Below are 23,118 nucleotides of genomic sequence, written 5' to 3' on the forward strand. Positions count from 1 at the left end.
TTTCAGCAATTTGAAGAAAATTTAAGAATGGGTAAATTCACAATATAAACATCTGCCATTGTTTTCAGTACAACACTAATTACAACAATTGCTTATATTTTGAATGAACAAGTTCTAGAGAATATAGAAAGGCTTAGCCCCAGGAAGTGTCAAGAAATATCAGAGGAGATATTAACTTTTAAGGGACATTCACATGTGTTACAGATTTAAAAAGGGAAGAGATTACATACCCCTCTCCACCAATTCTTGTTATCTTTAGACGAAAATCAACTGAGTTCAGGCTGGGTGGCTTCCATTTCAAAATATCATCACATCGACCAGGCTTGTATTTCTGAAGTAAATTAAAATGCAGTTTAATTATGCTTATTGGTTTTCACTGGTTTTAAAAGTAACAATTCAGCCTTTCAGACTCTATTAGATGTCTCTAATGAATTACAATAGTTAGTGACTGAAACAATGAATACCATTACCATGGAGGTAGTTGTGCTTCACTACTTTATTTGCTTCTCTCTTTTAAAACTGCTTAGCACTGTAGCTCTGCCATTGCATACAATAAAAAACTGAGAATGGAAATAAAAATTAGCTTACTTCATTATCTCTCTATGGCTAATGGGAATTTTCAAGAAAATAAGACAGCAGAGAAAGAAACAAAAACACTCATAGGACATACAGAAAAGACACATTTAAAGTAATCTCAACATTTTGGAACTATTTTATGAACAATATTTTTGTTATCCATGCTGTTGGCTGACAAAACATGAAAAAGGCAGAAGCCACCATACTGCCAGCTCTCAGAAAGACTCATCAGAAATATGTTCTTTCATAGCAAAGGAATTTAAGTTATGCAAAGATTAAAGAACATCATGATATACCAGAATATAAATAAGAGAGCATCTCTTGCTAAAGAGAGAGAGTACACATTTGAACCATAAGTTGAAAGGAACAATTTTCCCTTAAATTAGAGCTTTAGTTTTAGTTTTAGATGGTCTCTGCTATCATCTGCTGCCATTTTGTTCATCCTCAGCTACCAGTGAGAGTTAACTTGTTGACCCCTTCCTTACCGAATATCTTCGTGGCAATGGAGAAAGCCTGAATTAACATGAATAGGACAAAAAAGAATACTTTGCAGATGACTGGAATGAGAAATTTTACTTCTTTATTTATATACAGTGAGAAAATTTATGAAATTTTATATGAAAAATAAAACTAACCAAGAACATCCAAGAACTGTCTTTTGGAAACAGAAGCCATCAGCACCACAATGCACTCATGCTGTGTAAAATATTTCCAAAATACAGACTTTACTGATGTTAAACCTAACAGTTCTAGATCTAAAATGATGAAAGCAGATGAATTTTCTGTTTTCTGATGAAAGAATGTAAAGTTACTCTTTCCAAAACAAATGCAGTGTATCTTACTTATAATTTCTTGATTAAAAGATGGCCAGTAATTCTTAATGATGCAAAAAGGATGGACCAACCTCTCTATATCACAGCACTGAAAGTCTGAGGAAAAGCTATATCTGATCTGTATAAAAACCTCCCTCACTAGAGCTCTTGTATCCTAACTCTGACAAACAGCCAACAGCATGTGCTCAGGGAAGATGAAAAGCAAGGCAATTAGATGTCACATTTTCTACTACTACTCTTTGAGAAACTATCCATTTTGAAGCTCAAAGACTTCCTGATGTGGATGTGATTCAAATGTGATTCCTAAAAATTTAGCTGTTTTCAGTTTCTCTGCATGAGCTTATATAGCCTCCCAGTAAGACCATGTAAACCTCCATCAGCTGCAAAAGCCCATGGAACAACCTTTCCTGATTACCGCGCAGGAATAAAACCACTACCTTTTGTTTATTTTGAACAAGTTTCTGTTGTTCTGGAAGACCTGCACTTCCCAGGGATCATACTAAGAGAGATGCTTAACAATCCAACCCCATTGTTTCCATGCAACTCACAGTTTCATTTGCCTCTATATGCATAGAAACTCAGCTCAGAGGCTATCATTTTATTTGGGCTGTTACAATTTTTTCTCCACTTACGTTACTCTACATTTATCTACATAGAAGTTTATGTAGATAAATTTCTTTTGTCACACAGCCACCTGGTTTTGTAAGAGCTTACTATAATTCTCCACATTTAGGACCAGCCCTTACTGATCCATCAAGAAAACATCACTCAATGGTTCATCCAATTTTCATACTTGCTTACATGAAGTACAGGTGGCTCCCTTCCCTGGTGAGGACTGAACTGTATCTCATCTTTCACTCCTACTTTATAACCAATTAGATATCTGTGCAAGAACCTTGTAAGTCTCACATTACTTTAGTTTCTTCAAGAAAATTTTGACAAGAGGCTTTCTGGAAATCTTAGCAAGAAGAACCATATGATCCTTGCTTAAATGAGTTTTGGTCCCTTTGTTGGAGAGGCATAACCTTCCTTTCAAACAGCGATGTCATTTTCACTAACTATATAAATCATGTTCACCCAGATACCAACTAGTACATTCCTTATTGTTTCTACTCCTTTGTCCCATCCAGAAACCAAGCTTATAGGACTTTCCTGATCTTCCATGATACCTTCATTTTTTAAAAATTGGTAATGTATTTTTTACCTTACATGCTTAGGTACTAATGTAGATTTTTCTCATAGGATCTACTATCTGACTTTTTCAAACTCTTTCTCCTAGACTGACAAGTTATATCCTCTGAAAAGTTAGTAAGAAACCAGCCTCACAACAGACAGGAACAGCTATTCCAAGATCAGTAATGAAAAGCAATGTTTTGACGGAATATGTCTGCATACCTGTAATTACAGTGTAGGATCCACAATTTTGACTCAAGCTTAAAATTAACTGGCTGGCTTACTTGAAGGGAATGGGGGGGATTTTGCTAATTAAGATCGAGTTATTTTCCTTACCTTGAGATCCAGCATAGTGTGAGACAAGTCTCAGATAAACATTTTATTCTATCAATAAAGAAATAATAATCATCACACCTCAAGTTAGTCAAAGATATCTCACTCAGAAAGCAATAACAATAAATATACCCTTTTGACTATTACATTTAATTTTGATCACTGTTAAACAACAGCCTTCTCACTTCACAGCAATTTAATACCAAACACCCGGTAAAGGCAACAGGTAAATTACAGATATCTTTCAGAAGCAATTACAAAGCCTTAGATAAGCCATCAGAATTCAATGCTTGTGCAAGGAACAATTTATACAGCTCCTCCCTGCCCTCCCCCAAGTTCTTCTGTTACCACAAAAGACAGAAATTCACAGAAATCTGACTCAAGAGGAGAATTCATTCAAAGGCCGTATTAATAATCCCTAAGTAAGAGATTAATTTTTAACAGGTGAGTCCATACATACGAGACAGCACCAGAAAGTTATAGAGTTTGAATGCTAAGTGCTAAATCAACTTCTTTAAACATGAGCTGAAGCCAAACAAGAATTCGGCTTGTTAAATATATGGAAACTTCACCTTAGATGAATCACTGCCTACTGCAGACCTGTTCTGCGTGAAGTTACTCTTTATTTTAATTCCAAACCAAAATGTGAAGCAATCTGTTTGAGATCGAACTACACCCTAGCATTTTAAATATAGCATTCATAGCAATGATATCCTCATCACCACTCCCCAACAAATATCTATGTACACGACTACTTCTAAAACATCTGAGATCCCCTGTCATCTCAAATACAAAGTTCATGCTTCAATCTGAAACCTGTCAGCCTAGTCTAAGCACAAAAATTAGAACTCCACACCAAAAAGGTACATTGACAAATCAGAAACTATCTCAAATATCTTTAAAGGACTGGACTAGGTGGCCTCCTGAAACCCCTTCCAATCGAAATTATTCTACAAAACTGTGTCGCTCTTTGCTTGTTTGTTCTTTTAGGAGCCATATTTGAGTGACTTTTAGTTTGCAAAAACAATGACCATTCCAAATAAATCCCCCCAGTTGGTCCTATTTACTATACTTTTATAGTAAAGCTATAGTTGCAGTAGCTGGGCAGCTCTGGTGCATGTAAACTGGATTTCATCAATGTAAAACCAAATTTGAAGTTTTCCTTCAGGGATACACCTAATGCCCTTCATGCTGAAGTACAGACACTGGAGGCCAATTCCATTGCACTGCTACCTTGCACCTGCAGACCACAAACAAACCTGAGCTGTGAAGATATCCTGCAACATCCAGAACTGATGCTTCAGAGAAATAAGTGTCTAACTGCCTTCAGTTGACTGTGAACTCTAAGCTCTCTCTCTCTTTTTTTTTTTTACATCTTTTTACATCCACTCACCATCTACACAACGTTTCTTCTATCTTTTCAGTAGTAGTAGTAGCAGGCATCATAAAAATGTCCTATATTCTGTGGCTATTCTCTCCTGGCAAAACCTCAGGCCCTTACATTTATGAAAAGGATGAAGATCAGAGACAACAGATGTGTCAGAAGTAGCATCGCAAATGTGCCCCTACTATGGGGATCTTGAACTTCAGGCAAGAATACAATAATGACCCTAAAACTCAGGTGGACACCCAATGCCATGAGATGAAGTCATCACTGAAGACAGCTCAACAGAGAGCACATCCTCTGGCATCCCTCTTAGGCTGCTAAGCTCATTGATTTCTCACCTCAAACTCAATCCCATAGGCTCAAGTGGGTCTAGTCAAACCACCATGAGGGTTTTGTTAGACCCTTGTTAGAACCATTTTAGTACTCCAGGGCACAGTTACAGGTTGCTCGTCATGTTGAACCTCAATCCCCTGTCCTGTCCCAGAGTACTAAGTCTAGTTCCCCCCCTTCCTCCACAGCTGCCCAAAAAGGGGGGCACTCTTTTCTCACCTCCCATCAGATCAAGAGAAAGGGTGGCCCTCAAAGCCTCAGGTTCTGTTACCTTAACTTTTGCTGACACATTTCTTGTCAACTGCAGATAGCCTCACGCACAGGTTTGGGATTTGCCTAAAGCCATGGGCCAGCATTTGCATTCAATGGATGGCACAGCAGAAAGCTGAAAGCCTAGACAATGGAGGTATCAGCAGCCCATAAGGAGGATAAACTAACTCCAAATAGCTGCTTCCACATGGGATAGATGTTTCTGCTTAGTATTTTGTAGGAGGAAGAGCGGGGTTAGTTTCTGGGACTACATTCTGGGCAGGCAGTCTCGGGTGTGGGGCGGCGTTGACTCACCATGAAGACACCCACCTGAAGACTGAGTGACTTTAGCCTAAAGTCTAGACAAAACAAACAGTTTCTGTAGCGACTGAAAAGGAAGAGGTGGTGGTATGTTCAAGAGAGAAGTTCGTGTCTCATCAAGAAGAGGAAAAGAAGGTTTCCTTTAGAAGGGTGGATGTCTCACTATCCTACAAAGTCTAATCAGCCAGCTCTACCTCCCATAACCTTTATTAAATACCATCCTCCTGAAGTGCAAGCAGCAGCTAACACAGGCCACCTTACATTTCCCTTCCTCCATATCTTCTCTCACTCCTTCTAAATGACAGGAAGCCAGCAAATACCCAGCTCTTCCTTTTCTCCTAAGCAGCACAGAGCTGCTGCTTGTCAGCCCGAATTTCTCCTCAGTAAACTGGTCAGACCTAGCCCTGCAAAGTATCTGAAGGGCTGCAAAGCCGGCAGCTGCAGGCACGCACCAAATTAGAAAGAAAGCTAAAATAAAGGTCACAGAAAGCTCAGGGAAGGTTTGTTTGCATTGTCATGCTTGCCCAAGAGTTGTGGAAGGTTGAGTACCCTTGAGGAGTAAGGGCAGAGCAGGTGGGAGGGGATGGGGTTAACTAAGACTGGGAATGTACTGGAGTTCTTTTAAATCATTAAATGTAGTTTGCCACATTGCAAATGATATTAGCATCTAACCACATTGAAAATGTAATAAATGTAATAAAGTATTAAATGTAATATTTAATGTAATAAAAAATGTAATAAAGTATCCTTGAATATGAAATATAAATATTAAATATAAAATTTAACCACTAAATATAAAACTTAACTATGACAAATCTATCGTGACAACAAATCTGCTCCTCTTACAACGCAAAACAGTGTTAAATGTTTTATCTGAAGAGCACTACTTAATTCTGAGGCCTCTTAATCCATACAGCAGCTGCTGGCCTGCCCAAGCTAATAGTTTGCATTCAGCTGGGTAAACAAAAAGACAGAATAATTACCCAAAATGTGTTTTTATTTTCTTGCACTACAGACCCTGGATCATTTTAAAGAACTAAAAGGATTGATTATAATCAATCATTTCAGGCTAGACTTTATAAAGAAATGAGCTGAAGACATGGAAGTTGCTAACACTGTTGACAGATTATGTGAATAAATCTCAACAATGGATCAAGAAACCACAAGATCAAAGGCAATCATTGAGTGAATTGTATATTCATAGATTTTTAAGACTGGAAACCCTTACTGGGCTCATTGAGTTGGCTCTGTAGCATAAAGGACAGGGAAACTTGAACAACCATATTTATATCAACCTTATAACTCCTATTCAAACTACAATAATGTTTATCTCAAGTTTATAATCGCTATTCAAAATACAAAACACCTAGAGGAAAAATACAACATAATGAAGAAATCACAACACGTATCTTAGGGAAGTTACCACATTCATTTATTACAGTTGTGCTTAAAAATGCTTATTTCTACACTGAGTCTTGTTAATGCCTTGCTTTAGACTGAAGCTTGGCTCTCCATGTAATTACCTCCCTTTTTAAGATAAAATTAGTAAGTCTGAGTCTTACTGCATGGGTAATTTCACTGTTGGCTAACATACACATCATCATAGTGTAATTTCACAAAAGCCTTTAGAAGAGTAGACAACAGAACCCACTATCCAATATTCTTTTCATTGCTTACACATACAGCAGTACACAAAGTGTATTTGTATTCTTCTGCATTGCACTGAGAGGTGTTGATAACTAGCTGAAAAAACTCTTTTCAGATACATGCCTTTAGCTGGGATTTCACACACTTACTCCTGGAAATACGGCCCACATTCGTCTGTATTCAAGCACCATCACAAGATCAAATGATCCACCTTAGCCTACATGATTGATTTTTCAGGAAAACATGCAAGTTTGCTGAAAAAGTTCAAAATACTAACAACATGACCATAAAAACATATGTAAAATCCCAACACTACCATTAAACACCCTAAAGCCTTTGTGGTAATGTACTTCTTTAACTGTCACCAAAACAAAACAAAACAAAACAAAACAAAACAAAAAAAACAAACAAACAAACAAAAAAACCCACCACAACAAATACAAACAAACAAAAACCCAACCAACCAAACAACAACAACAACAAGAAAAACACACACAAAAAAACCCAAAAACCAAACACAAGACACTAAAACCTACTTTAGGAAATAAGTTACATCACCAGCAGTTAAATTGTGACCCTTAGCTCCTTCAAAAATTCTGCCTTCTGTCCCTTCCAGCTTCCCTTCTCAGTTCCAACTCCTTCTGTTCCTCAAAGTGCCCATACAAACAACTCACAATCTCACCATAGTTCCCACAGACCATTACTGCGATTCCTCATGTATTCTATTTTCTTTGCCTGGGAAAAAGCTAAGCAAAAGGGAATGTGGCACCAGAAGATTCTTGGTCATTGATGGCTAAGTGTGATTAATGCTTGTTCTTGCTGTATATTGAGCCAGACACCAAGAACTGGAAGAAAGGGATATACTAGTCTGATCACAAGCCCGCTGCACTCCCTGGCAGAGGAACAGAAAGTCCAGCTTCTCTTACTAATGTCAGAGACTAACAGGTTATTTGAAAAAACTGCTTTGAGAGCAGTGGGATCGCCCCTAACTCCCATCCTTGGAGGTGAAGGCAAACAGTGCTGTACACTGTGGCATTTATGGTGTTTGGTGGGGCTCACTGGTCATCAGCAAACCAGCTTCAGAGGTTATTCACCCCACCCACAGAGAAAGCTACTTTGAATATTGGTAGTGTAGGAGAGAAAGGAGAACACTGTCCAAGAGCAAACACCTCTAGATTCAAACAATGGGGTGTGTGACTACAAAGACTGATACACAGAAAAAGTGAATAAAATTAGTGCTTTGATCTGAAGTGGACAATAGAAATAAACATCTGGACAACACTTTCTACTTAGACCAAATATCAGACGGTAAGAGAAAACTATTATTGTTCATTCTTGCACTAAACCATCATATTTACTTCTTATTTAAAATATATCAAAGCTGGCCAAACTGACTATCTGTCTTTGCCAAATATATTCCACATACCACAGAGGCAGAAAGAGAACTCTTAGAAAGTCTGAGGAATTCAGAGGCATCTAAGAAACTCCTATGAATGAATGCACTAGATTAAACTTTTGACAAATGCACTTCAGCAAGGAAAAGATGCATAACTTCCACTGAAAAAAGATGGTTTAAAAAAACCCTCTTCAATGGCACTCTGTCTCAAAGATTTATCAGGATTCCTTTGCTCTTTATAAAAACAAATCAAATGTACCAAGTACTGATTTCTTTCTTATAGATATTTGACATAATCTCTCTGTAAACTCTGGAAATAGTAAAGCAGGCATTTCTTTTAATAAATGTGAGTCAACTTTTCCTATATTTGTAAAGAAAATACAGGGAGATGTGATTTGTAAGTACTCGTCAGAGTGATCAGGCTAAGAGAAACTCCTGGATAAACACAGATGCTTTCCCAACACCTGTCAGTTCTGAAAGGCATTTCTATAGCTGAGACAAAACACAAGAATCTAAACACAGAATGGAAAATATGTAAGGACACAAAATGGCTGCAAACTTTGTACAGCTACAAAACACAATTGAAATGCTTTCCAATTTCATGCAGTTTTCATGTGTTGTACCAAACCTTCCACCAAGCACAACCTGTGTCTAACCATGGAGAGATGGCCATGACGCCCTAACTAAAAAATGACCAAAAAACCCCACCCAAAATGCAGCAAATTCCTTCTCTTCAAAAAAACTCTTTTAACAAAAAATAATTAATAAATGCTGCTTTTAATGCTTAGTGTTCAAAATTACCGATTCAAACCACCTGAACAAAGAGCAGTCCTCACTAAACATCAGCTTCTGGTTCAGTGATTTGATCAGAACAGACACACTGAAGTTCAACAAATATTTGATCAGCCTGAAAATAAGGTTGTTAATGAATTCCAGACATTATACAAAGTAATTTTGTCACATCATTGAAAGTAAATCTGCAACAGTAACTTTAGAGACTCAAAAAAGAGAAAAGACAAGTTCCTTGGCTAAACTCAACTAATACAGTGTCCATGGTTAAGCCAAAAGGATGACAGAGCCAACTCCAGATAACACAGTTTTAAATAACTCATTACTTGTCAGTGAAGTCTCCAATGCTGCTTTAATTTCATGTAGTCAAACAAATTTGTTTTAATTCTTCCATTCCTCCACTTCAAAAATCAAAATAAGGAAAAATTAACATGTTTGAAGACACAATCACATCTGTATTCCAGAAATTTTTCCTTTAGAGAGATAAAGAATTAAGTAGGAATGCATTTTAATGCATTAGGACCAGTTAGCTGTCAATAGCTGTTTTGGAATCCTTGTTTGAGAAAATGTTATTGTACCACAATTTGTCTTTTATAAAAATGTGACTTGGAGCTATAGGAAGTAGAATGAAAACTATTATAATCAAAAGTGCCTATGAAATATTAAGCTTAACTGTCATATCAGACTAAGAAGCAAAACATGAACCCATTTAAATACTGTTAGATTATGTTTTATACGAAGTATTTTAACACTTGAATGCAAATCAGGTTTAGAAGGTTAACCTGCATGAAGAAATTATTTTGTTAATATGTTAATAGAAAACTGCTTTTTCCAAAAGTGCCTCTGATCCTTGAGCTAATGTAATATTTATATTGGACTTTGGTAATTAGCAGGCTAAACGTCTTCTCCTCTTGCACTTTAATTTAGCTTTATACCTCCAGCTTCATTAAACATCTTGTTTCATAGCCATACTAATAGCTTTTCTCAATATCCCATTAAGCAAGGAGAAAAATATGAGGACATTTTATTCATAAGTGAAATCATTTACATATTAATCCTATTAATATTTGATAAATGAAGTTCATATCACAGCTATAACTCTATGTTTATGGCAATCAAAATGTAGCAGCTAGAAAATTCTTATTCCTCCTCCCCACAGCAAATTACTATGAGCAGCAGAAACCTATTTTTGATCATTTTTGTCCTTTCACCGAATACAATGGTCTGCACCTAGAAACTCCAATACTTGGGTTTGAAGCAAAACTGAAAAAGTAAATGGCTTCAAATAATTGGCTAATGTATATATGATCCAATATGGACCAACTGGTGTCTGCCTTGGATTATAAACTCTACTTTTGGCAAATTAAGGTAACTGTTGAAGAGCTACATACTTCTACCTTTGTGACAAATAATTTCCTGACAACAGAACTACAGTGCCCATGGTCAAAGGAACTGGTGATTGTCCATGTCTGCTACTTAAGATATTAGATTTATATTGCTGTTGATTATTTTGTAATCTTCTTATTTTTCACCATCACTAACCTCGTTTATTACTTCATTACATATGTCCTAAGTCCTCTGAAAAATTAACACAATAATAGAAACACTCAAGATACTTCAATTTGTCTTCCATTCCTGTATTTGACTCTATATTTCACTTTGTACCACTAAGTTAAACTGAAATGACCTCAGCACGTGGCAGCAGTGTAAACTGTCATTAGAAACTATTGTATTTACTTCTCCAGATGAAATTTTCTTTCAAATTCAGCTTCACAACTCATTAACAGCCTTAACCAGAAATTAATATGATGGAAAAGCTCATATGTACATAACTTTTTCTCAGCCATACACTATTAATTTCTACCTGCCTAGAAACACACATAAGCAAACCCAAAATTAAGAAGCTAAATGGCTTAAAACAACTGTCCATAAACTGTTGGAGAACCAAGATAATACAGAAGCACTCCTGCCTCACTCCTTTACTGGTTTTTCTTTTCTTCTTCTCTCTTAAAGTAATGCTTATTATTCTTCTCTCTGCCCCAGCAACACAACAAATCTTTGAAAGATTCTTAGGGAGATCTTCCTTCTAATCTTCCTTTCACACTTTAATTGTGAAAAAAGCCTTGGTCACATGAAGCCAGTAATGGTAGAGAACAAATCAATTTTTATTGTGTAAAGTGGTCAGTGTAGTTGCTTCACTGCATCACTTATGACCCTTACTGTTTATGTTTCTTTATAAGTTTTAAGTGTTGTACATACTAGCCAAAAATCTTCTCTTATTTCTCAAACCTGATGGCACCAATCTCTCTTCACCTTCTGTCCTTTTATTTTTACCACTCTGTCTTAACTCAAGCTTGAGTGTAGTCATCACTTAAATTCACATCAGAGAAAGAAGGAAGTCAGTCTCTCAGAGGGCTTCCTTATATGTGGCTAGTTAGTTTGTGATCAAAAAGTCCCACAAAAATTGGGTTGGATCAGCAGAAAGTACTTAGTGCTTCAAGGCTGACAGTCACAGCATCCTGGTATAAGAAAAGAATCTCCACGAACTGAGCAGCAGTGCTTTTGGCTGACTCACTACAATAACCCGATTAGCAAGCTGGGTAATTTATCAGTATTAGAGGCCACATTTGCAGAAGCTCCAACCTGTAAACTCAAGGCTTCATCATAACATCGGGTTTGCTGACATTTTTAGTAAGCTACAAGGATAATCAGTATACCAGGAATAACATTTCAGAAAACCCCCTCAGAGCCCGGGAAGATTAATGAAAACTACCAAACTTACACAGAAAGATGCAACAATATATTTCCAAACACTTCTTGAGGAATGCCAGTCTTAAAAAAAAAAAAAAAAGAATGAAGCCTTACATCAAAAGGCAATCAGTAGGCTGGAGCTTTTAGCTAGTCTGAACATAAGGAGAAATGTGCAAGTACGAAGAAATTGCAGCATGTTGGTCTCAGACATAGTCCAATTTCTCTTTATAATTCCAGAGCTAAAAACCACCTAGAGCTGAAGAGATATGCCTGAAAGATGATGCACAGAATTGCCAGCAGGATTTTTTTCTACATGTTGCTAAATGTATCCTACACAAAATTGTCATTAAGGGCTAGCTTATTACATCTTACAGGGCTACAAATCTCCTTGAATTAAATATTCGTGAGTCTTGCTAGGAATACTGAATCCTGTGTCATTTTATAAGAAACAATAGAAACTAGCCTTTTCAACTACGTATTCTAGTACGTAAATTATAAAATTATGAGTTTTAATCATATTAAATTCATCATTAGCCACTGACATTAAAATAGCAAACCATGAATTTCACATTCTTATTTTCAAAAGGAAACATTTGTACAATATGGGAGTTAAGTCCAACCATTAGAACTCAGCACGTGCTTCACAGTGCTTTTACTTTGCAAGTAGTAAGCTGATATGCTCAGAGATGAAAAAGCAAAGTGGGGAAAATGTATATTGAAAAAAAAAATCAGTATGTACTTTCTCTTTCAAATCTCCTACAAGACTAATACAACTTAAAACTGCATTTTCAGGAGACTAATCTGGATAATGAGCAGGGAAAAATCCCAGTCTAAAAAGAAAATTCATACCATGCCAAACGAGAAAATGAAAGGATCCTGCTCACTCTTTGGTGAAATTAATCCTTGTAGTTCTGACTTAGGAACAAACAAGTCAGTGCCTCTGGGTAAGAACAGGTTAAGTTGAATAGGGTAACTATTTGCTGAGCAGTGTAAATAAAGGGTACAGAAATACAGGTTATATTTTAAGAACATTACTCAAAAAAATTCCAGTTACTGTGAACTTAGTTGCTATCCTTTTTGGGAAGGACCTTCTTCCATTAAAAGCAGTGGTTCCAATGTAAGTTGTTAATGTTGCCTTGTAACCAAACAGTAGTTCCTGCCACATCAGATTTTTTTACCCTTCCTACAAAGCATGGCCACTCCTACAAAGCATGACCACACAAACATGCAGACATGCAACACAAAATCTTGGTTTGAATACTGGGATTGAGCAACTGCCATGAAGAACCTGTTCCAACTTCTCTGCTGCTGGCAGGCAGCTTTCATTCTGTTACTGGCAGAAGGGTTGAAGTCAGACTTTTTTCTCCTTTCTCTTCTCTTAAATGTTTCTTCTTTAATTATACCAAACGTTTAAATGTTAATGTAGCTATGCTTCCAGCAAGCAAGCAGCTGAAGGGCCAAAGAATAAGGGGAGGGGGTAAGTGACAATTACCATTTGCCAAAACAAATGCCATCAGGTTTATCTGCTATTCAACAGTTTAACATTTTAACAGGGGAGAATAGAATGAGAAGTTAAGCACAGCTTTTCCATAAACAAATGTACAATGTATTTAAAAAACAGAATCATATTTCTTAAGAAAGAGAACTGCAACTCATAGCGCCAATTCACCGGCATCCATCAAGTAAATTGAAGCATCTGATGTGCAGTCACTGGGAAATTCTGGAGATGAAAGTAGACAAACCTGAGCCAGTTCAGGATAAGCTTCTCTCAAATCTGATTTCTCTCCCATGCATCCTTTTCCTTAATGTCATAAAAAGACAACAGTCCTTTCCTTAACCTCTAGAACATAAAATACAACTGAGAACGCCATAGGAAAAAAATAACATCATTGCTTCAAGCAAGAATCTGTGATGCTGTTTGGAAGACAGTTTAAAAATTTCTTCCAACCTACAAGATAAAGCCAGTTTATCACTTCAATGAAAACATTACTAAAATGCTGAGATAACGAGTATTTTAGTAATGAGCATGCTAGTATGAATTCTAAGCTAATAAATTAGATGTCTGTAAAGCTCAATCCTACTTGTGAAACAGCTTCAATGGAGTCCTTCAAAAACTTTCTTAAAGCAGAATGAGCGGTACAGAGATGACAACAAAGTGAACAAGACCATCAGTCCTCGATCCAGCAGGTACTCCAGAAACAATCAGAGAGCCACGTGGAACTCCATCTCTCTTCACATCAAGAACAGTAAGTACCACGCTCATTTTATAAGCTGTCTTGTAAAAACTTTTTCTCTAGTATAGTACATCCTCAACAGAAGGAGAACGTGACTTTTATAAACCACAATCATTCAATAAGCTATTTGTTGAAATTAATTCTAAAGTTGGGACAAAGACTATGACTTAGCAGATGTGGAGTCAGTGGTACTGGTTTTGGTGGAAAGATCTAGAAATTCAGTTCAAGTGGAAATCAAAGACATCTCAGCTAAAATAGAGCTATGATTGCAGTGAAAGTTGAGGGAGACTACTAGATGAAGCACCATTCTGCATTTACCAAAATACTAAAATAGGTGGATCAAAGTTTTAGCTGCCTTACATAGACAACACTTCGGTTATTAGGCTTTTGAGTACATTTTATCCTCAGTTGCACATTAGTATTTGTGCTTTTGAAATGTGTGAAATTGGGAAAAGCTCTGAAAAAAATGGGTTTCAAAAGGGGTAGCAGCTCAGGTTCTGACAACTGTTTATAACTGTTGGAAACAAACATTACAGAATAAAATGCTCCAAGAAGGTATTACAAAGGATCTAAAGCTTTAGACTCCCCCTCACAACTGGGGGTAAAAGAGAAAGACCATTAAAAAAACACAACCACTCTAGGACACTAAAACCTAATTAGAGCAGAAGAGTGGTGTACAAAGGGAACAACAGTCAGCTGTTCATTAGGAACAGAAGGAACGCAATTTTGTCTTCGGGGTGGCATAAGAATACTTAATGGTGTTTAACTCCCTGCCTCCCTCCTCCCCAGCACCCTTTGTACAGGAGAGAATGGGTCACACGGTGGTGTGCAACAACCACTATTGTTCCCCAACCCCTCTATTCCAGCACCTGGGGATCACACACTCGTGCATTTAAGTGCAGCCTTGTAGAAGAGAACTGTGAGCACGTGTGACTGCAGTCAGAAATGCAAGAGAGCAGTCAAAAGCTGCCTGCAGGTGACCATGACATTGCCCTAGCAGTCAATAAAGGAACTCCCCTTTATGAACAGCTGCCAAGATTTTCATGTCTCAAAACCCCTTTTTTCATCTTAAGAAAAAAAAAAGGCTTTGTAATTTACCCCCAAGCCAATAATTGATTCTTAAACAGTGAGCTACATCATGACTTGAATTAAAAATTTACTGTTATTCAAAATTCCCCTCCAGTACAAGGCAGTTATCACAGTATAAAGCCATTAGCTATGAAGCTAAACATTTTTTTTCCTAAAGCCAGCAAAACTCTACTTAACTTCTTTAATAGCTGTAGGCTTTTTTAAGCAACCAAGATGTGTACAAGCAGAGCAGTATACCCAGTTAAAATCAAGCTGGAATATCTATTCTAGTAAAAAAATATTATTGAAAAAACCTTGCTTTTTGCATGATCAAAATTTTAATAACTTTTTCCCTTTCATTTTTTTCCTGGCCAGTCACCATTAATAGTCCTAAGAAATTAATTCATATCTATTAGCAGTGAGACACTGCAGAGTTTCAGAAGTAATGGAATAACACCCACCAAATTTGGTAGAGGACAGAACTCTCTACTTCTTTTGAAGTCCTAGCAAAATATGCAAGCAAATGTCATGGAAACAGAAGCTCTCTCCATAGTAACACCATTTGTGGCACTGTAGCTAACCACTTTAAGATGCTCCAAGACAAGGTATTAGCTTAAACCCAGTTTTTATTTAGTATTTGTTCCATAACATTCCATATATCTATCAGCTGTAAAGATTTATTAAAAACATTAATAGTTCCCAAGAATGCAGTTATTAAAGCCAAAGTCAAACATAAGTGTAAGGGCAAACTAATTAACTGTGATAAAGCAAGCCTGAGTAACACTGTCTTTTGGGAAAAAAGCCAAGAGACTGATGGCACTGTAAAGAACAATTATATTACAGCTGGTTTCTACTACACTCTCTGACCCCATGCAACAATTGTCCAATGTGCAATAGCATCTTACATGAAACACACAGAAGGAGCTACACAGTAAGGCACATCAAAAATAAAAGTAAAATAATGTTTTAAAAATACAAAAACATATAATTACACCTTCATTATATAATTACACCCTTATATAATAAGCAACACTCATTACCTGCTGTTACACAAAAATTTAAATTTTTATCAAACAACCCAGCAACCAAAATTTTCAAAACCATCTGAACAAAGACTGACCAGCATTGTAGCTGCTCTCCTTGGAGATGGACAAGCTTAGTGCATAGCAATTGGAGCCATGGGAATCACTTTCAGTGAAAATTTATTTGACAAATTCAGTCCTGTTTGTGAACTATCTGTATGCAGTTCATGACTCTGACAAATAAACAACTAAATAAACAAATAAATATTTTGTGGCAATGCCTGTTGGCCCATTTTCTGATCTGATGACCAATGCAAAGTTTCACTTCCCTGACTGTTACTAGGTACAAGGCACATGGTACTATGTGTCCCTTCCATCCAGAAACTGAAAAGGGTCAGTAGTGCAAACGGGTACAAAAATACATTACCTCTGACACTTCTGCAAGTCAAATACCACGTCCTGCAAGCATAGCAAATACATCTTATCCTGCAGAAATTTTTTTAAATGTCAACAAATAATAATAATAATAATAATAATAATAATAATAATAATAATAATAATAATAATAATAATAATAATAATAATTTGTTACGTTCCCCTGGGGAAATGGTTTCTCCCCCCTCAGGGACTTATAGAGCTTGTACCATGTAATTTGACCCTTCCTTCCCTTTCTGACCCCATTGGCTGTGTCCCAAACTGCCCCTCCCTGACAAGAGCTAAGATAAGACCCTGTTCCTCTGTGCATGCCCTCTTTCCCTCTGGAGACCACCTGGAATAAACATCTTACTGCAGCTATGGGTGAGAGCCTCTTTTGAGTCCTTTTTCCTGTCTATGATATATTCCTCTAGAGCCTGAGAAGGCCTGAGCTAGCTTAGACCTTCGGAGGGGTTAAAAAGGAGGATTTATTATCAATAATTTATGTGGTTGTTCTTGTTCATATGAAAATTATGAAAAGTTACACTCATTCTTTACTGGTTCAAATACTTTAATGAAATATAAAGTTTAAACTGAATCCTGTAACAATGTAATGCTTTACTGTAATACTTAAGCTGTCTGAAAAAAAAATTTAAAAAAACTTTACCAATCTTTGTGCATGGAAGTAGTCCCATGTTCTATATAAATATTTTACAGAGTACAGCTGATTCTACTAAAAAATCAAACATATGCTTCCAAAAGCATGCTAGGGCTTAAAAAAAAAAAGTTTTGAAGGTTTCCAAAATATAATATATCCAATTATAGTTCATTACATACATGTTTGTCTTATAGAAAAATCTGTATTACTTAAAACTGACACCTTTAAAAATACTCTGTGAATAACAAACAAAGCAGTAATGCTTTTGTCTATTTGCCTTTGTCTACTGGCCTTGGAGCCAGCTCTTTAAGGAGAGTGGGGGGAAGGAACCCCAAAAGCCAAATATGAATTTGTTTTGCTTGATGTTAATTGATGATAAGATTGCTGCAGAGGAATATGCTGCCTAAAAACTAGCAAATCCTGACCTCTGCCAGTCTCTTCTTCAGCTAAAATCACATTTTTCCTCACCACCATATGCATCAGACATCTTGCAGAATAGATTTAAATAGGAAACTGGAACTTTACATTTTATACTTGAAGACAAAAGGAACAACCTTGAAACTCTTATTTTGTTAATCACATAGCAAACTTCTTTTTTCACCTGTTTTGAGCTCTGAGCACTATGAGCACTGCATCCTATGATCAACTTACATTTGTTAAACAGCTGTTTCCAAAACTATTTAGAATTATCCTTTATTCTTCTGATTCCTTTTTCTCATTACCAGCAGAACAAGCCATACTTTCCCTTAAAAATGGCAACACCAATCCACTGTCTGACAAGTCCCAAAGATACACATTTCAATTGCTCTCATAAGTTAAAGGTTCTCTCTAGAGAATCTCATGTTGCTTAAAAGATGTTTTGTTTCAGTGGCTGGATGAATATACAGATGCAAGATCTCCCTGGGATTTCTAGTGATCACTGTTTGGAAACAAGCAACCTACTGTTTGTCAGTTCAAACTTGTCAAAACTTTCAGATAGGATATAACAAGTGTACTAACTGGTTTTTAATGAACCAGTTCTGTAAGCATACAGAATACCTGCATTTTGGAAATCTGAGATAATTTTCAGCCAGGACTTCTAATAATTTTCCCCTTTTGGAACAAACCAGCAGGCACGCCATAGTTGTATACTCCCCTACTTCAGTGGAAAGCTTCTAGAGTAATGTGGAGAAAACCTGAATTTCATTTCAGAAACACAACTAACACCATTAAAAGAAAATAAGCTTTTGTTTTAGGAATATCTGCTCTAATTACATAGGAAACCTTCATCAGGTTTCTGGTCTTTGCTTCTATAATCAGGCATGAAGTCTAGCACTGCCCTTCTACCTCTGTACTTTATAGACCTGTATGATACAATCACACCTAAATTATTCACCACACACCTCAGCAGAAGACAATGAAATTTTCTTAGAAGCAATTTATAGCTTTCATATCAAGCTCAAGACTTTCATTTTTAATCATGTTAATGGACTTGATTCACTATTTCTGTAATATCAAAGGCTAGGAGTGCTAATGAAAGGAACAGAAAGTACAATTACAACTGAAGCTAAAGTTACTGCCAGTCAAAAGGAGACTGAATTATCACACAGTGTACTGTTGTACCTCTTCAATACAGAATATTATTTCACAGGGTACTGTTCTGTACAGTATCATGAACATGATTATTTTAAATGTGCAGTCACCAACATGTACAGTTACCTTCAAAGATTTATCTAATAATACATGTTAGCACTTAAGAAAAACATTCTTATAGTTAAAAAATTCAGTTTTCACTCTTTGGTGATTTTTATCATGTGTTTTCAAAATCATTGTTTATAAGATCAGTGACCCAGTAAACACTTCAAATTACAATTAACAGGGTAATGTAGAATAAATCATTCTTCTTTTAAAGAAAGTGTCTTTAAATGTTTTGACCATCCAGATACCACAGTGCAAGTGCTGATATTCCTCTGAAACTCATCCTGCCTCCTCACATCTCAGGTATATATATAATTTTCCTGAAATGCTAGGCTACTGCTTACACTAAACAGCAGGATGGAGATCTAGCTAAATATTCTGTTTATCCTGAGAGCATTGTTTTTTACTGCACTGCTCCTGCCTAATAAAGAATATGAACATTTTATGAAGGAACTTCATGAAAACTTGAAAGGTTTTTTGGCTGTCTTGTTCTTCCATGTACAGAAAACAGAACTGGGAGAAACTAATCACAATAACCTAATTCTTCCCAATATTTTGCTACATCTTTTCAGTTTGATAGAAAGAGTACAGAGGGATCATAAATGAAGCACTCTGTTTAGGGATATCTGTTCTGGGATCTGAAGAAAAGAGAGTATTGACAAAATACTTTCTACTATATTGTCCAGTTTCCAAATCATTCCTGATCTATCAGCTTCTCTGTCCTGGAGAGATTGCTGTAAATTTCAGGATGAGTCAGAACACTACTATGAAGACAAGTGACCACTTCATTAATCTATTCAAGAGCTGAATCCAGTGATTAATAAAGAGTTCTCCGTGATTCAAATCAAAAACTCTCTTAAATTTCCCTATCCAGCTATAAAAGAGTTTTGTTGGTTTTTTTTTCAAAACTGATCCACAACACATATAAATCAATGCAATTTTTGGAATACAGACCTACCATTTTACAAAAGGTATGTTTTGCAGAAGCTGAACTATTGTGTTGGTATTCTTACCTGAAATCCCATTTACAGTATATATTCCTAATATTTACCTATTTATTTCAGTTAGAAAGTACATGTAAACATAGTTAGAAGCAATGACAGCAAGTGCACTCCACAAGCTCCCTGACAGCTGGCTTTGAGACAAAGAAACTGTGCAAAAAACATTTTTGAAAGCCTTTATGACTGATAACTCTACAACTTTATTTTCCCAACATTTAAAACAGTAGCAGGCAGAGAAAGTGGGTTTTTTTCTTTTCCTAAACAGCACATGCAGAGACACCATCATATTAATGTCAACTGACAATCCCAAGGATGACTAACCCACATTATGTAGGAAAGGTCTTTCCTACTGCCACTGACAGGCAGAAAGATTAAACTGCACAACAGAAGTTCAAGAATCCATTTAGATAGCACCCATAAATGCAGTTCACTGCCTGAGAAATCAGAGAATGTCAGGCAGTACAGGTCATTAGCAAGCAAATGAGACAACATACCAATTAGGACCAACACTCTCCTTAGGTAATCAGACTCAAGGCACTGACATCTATTCAGACTGACATAGTAAGAAAGTCAGGTTAAACAGTCCTAGCAAATAGCAAGTATCTTTGCATTTCAATCTGAATGTACTAGAGGACCAAGAGCAGAAAGTAAAACAAGAAAAACTTTTGCTGCACCCCAAACCTTACTGTATTTAGAGCTAGAAATTATTCATAGAGGGAAAGAGGGAAAAGTAGATATTTTCTTGAGTGCGAATCATCTCACATTCTTGGAAAGTAAGCGGAAATCATAAAAATCTGCTACTTTCAAAAATCATGGTACTTGTATCTAGGACTCAAACAATTAATTAAATAAGCTGTAATTAATTTTATTAGACCTTACTGGTGTTTAGGTTAGCATTTCTTAATTTTCTCGTTTTCTGATTAAAAAAAAAAAAGAAGTAGAAAACAAGTCACTCCACGGGAGCAAATACAAACTTTAATTGGTATAAAAGTTATACCTGTATAGTCACAGAAAACTCCTCAAAGGAATATTGTGTATTGCTGATATATTTGGGTATGTTTGTAAAGCATATGAAAAAATGGTATATTTGAGAGAGGAATAGCTACTTAAGAGATGAATTGCAAAGAACATTGCCATGGAAATTGAATGCAACAATTATTCATAGGCAGAAAAGAGTTGCAAAGCTCAGTGGCATTTCAGGAGATCGACAGCAAGTTCTCTGTTAAAGGAAAACCACAACTGCACAAAAAGTCTACACTGATACGACAACAGCATCCCCTGACAGCAACAGATTCAGTCAGGAATATTCCTCTTACAGAAGAAAACACGTGTAGCAAAGAGGTACTCTAAAGATGAAAGGTTTAATAATGTGGATCGACACAAAAGACTGATGAAAATGATTCTCTCCAGATTCTCCTTACTTCTGCTGCCAACTCTAGAAAAAAAAATCAGGTGGTGTGAGCATCTGTGTTAACAAACTGAGGTGCTGATGTCTTCTCCCAGTGACAGGATGCATAGGAACAGTTCAAAGTTGTGCCAGGGAGTTTCAAACTGGATATAAGGATGCATTTCTGTACTTGAGAGGATGGTGAAACACTGAACAGGCTTCCTAGAGAGATGCTCAATGCCCCAGGGCTGTCAGTGTTACAGAGGCATTTGGTCAACGTGCTTAATAATATGCTGAAATTTTTGATCAGCCCTGAAGAGGTCAGGAAGCTGGACTAGATGATCACTGTACATTCCTTCCAACCGAAGTTGTCTGTTCCATTCTATTCTATTCCGTTGCCTCCAAATCTTATATGAATCACTACAAAAATAGAAAGCTAAATCCAGAAACATATATTTGTTAGAAGCAAAAATCTATGCTATTATATGATTCTTCCTAAGCCTTTATATATCAGCTTTGTTATTGAGAGTATATTTGGTATATCTGAGTCTGCCTGAAGCCATTACTTGCTATTGCACTAGAAATATGTAACAATAATTGTTGTCCCATCACTGACAAACAGGATGTTTGAGTTTCAGAAATAAGCCAGCAAGTGACTAGGCCTATGATTAAAAATTTACACACCATTTGATAAAATATATACTGTGGAAGAAAAGGCTTTCAATTATATAGGATTATTTAGGACAAACTGGCACTGCTTAATGAAATAAATCATGGAGATATTTTATTTGGTGGTATCTTTTGGAGATATTTAATTCAGTTTTAACTTCAGTGATTTTGGATGAACTTTTACAATGACAGAAAATAACACAGCCTATTATACAGTGGGAATAGCACAAATAATTAACAGGCAACCGCTAAGTCTGCCAAAGGAAGGGAAAAAAGATATAGTAATAACTCATGCAGTGTTTTTCAGTTATAAAAACCTGTTCATTATTCTTTCATTTTAAAGGCTAAGCTTTGCATTAGTATTCAGTATAGGGAGTTATGTGTTAAATAATTCAGCTGTTCTTTAAAATAACATTTATCTTAGAAGAACAGAGCTCAGCAGCTGCCCTTCGTCCTTCCCTCTAAAAATCCCAATTCCACACAACTGGATCTTATTTCTCATCCAAAATAAGAGCATAGCAGAGTATCAAACAGAAATCAACTGGAGCCAATGCAAAAATGTAACAGAGCTCAGGAGGCAAAGACAAACCAGAAGATTTTAAGTTGTGATACAAGCTTTCCACAGATGCTTAAAAGCTGTCCTTAGGCCTTCCTAACTGATGGCCAGTGAGTCTTCATTTAGTTGGATAAAGTGAGAAAATAATTCCTACATCCTTTCCTGAAGCAAAGGAAAAGTAATAGTTTTAGTCAGCAAGAAAGCTGGTTATAAGGAAATTACTAGAATAAAAATTAGACAGTCTGAGATATCTAGCAAGGCTATGATTTACAAGGTAGACATGAAAAATAATTTCACTGATGAGTGGGCACAGGCCAGAGAGCCAATTCTGCCATCAGAAGAGGCCATTTCTGAGATTTCATTAAAAATGTACAAGCTGGTAACCTGCTAGTGCTCTAAAACAAATGCAAGAAGTTTGCTGTTTTGAACCAACATTTCAAAAAAAGGACTGAAAGCTTCCAATCTTCACACAAGTATTCAGAATCTGTAAATAAGGCATGTGGCTTTCACTTTTAAACTGTTATAAATGCCAGGACAAATTATTTCCAAATTCAATAATTTGGTTTATTAAAAATTCAAATCACAAAATTTGGAATTAAATCACAGAATTTTAAGCAATAAAAATAAAAAAAAACACCCCCACACAA

The 23,118-nt window shown here is 36.3% G+C and overlaps 1 protein-coding gene across 1 annotated transcript in view; it reads right to left on the reverse strand.

The window, feature by feature from the left end:
- The window catches only part of RNGTT (RNA guanylyltransferase and 5'-phosphatase), a 172,766-nt gene that overhangs the window by 63,748 nt on the left and 85,900 nt on the right, over nucleotides 1-23,118 (reverse strand). Inside the window, exon 13 of the mRNA XM_063389629.1 lies at nucleotides 231-331. Coding sequence (XP_063245699.1) covers nucleotides 231-331 — 101 coding nt within the window. The remainder of the gene's footprint in view (nucleotides 1-230; nucleotides 332-23,118) is intronic.

The sequence above is a fragment of the Prinia subflava genome, chromosome 2 (genome assembly GCF_021018805.1).
Source record: "Prinia subflava isolate CZ2003 ecotype Zambia chromosome 2, Cam_Psub_1.2, whole genome shotgun sequence".
NCBI lineage: Eukaryota > Metazoa > Chordata > Aves > Passeriformes > Cisticolidae > Prinia > Prinia subflava.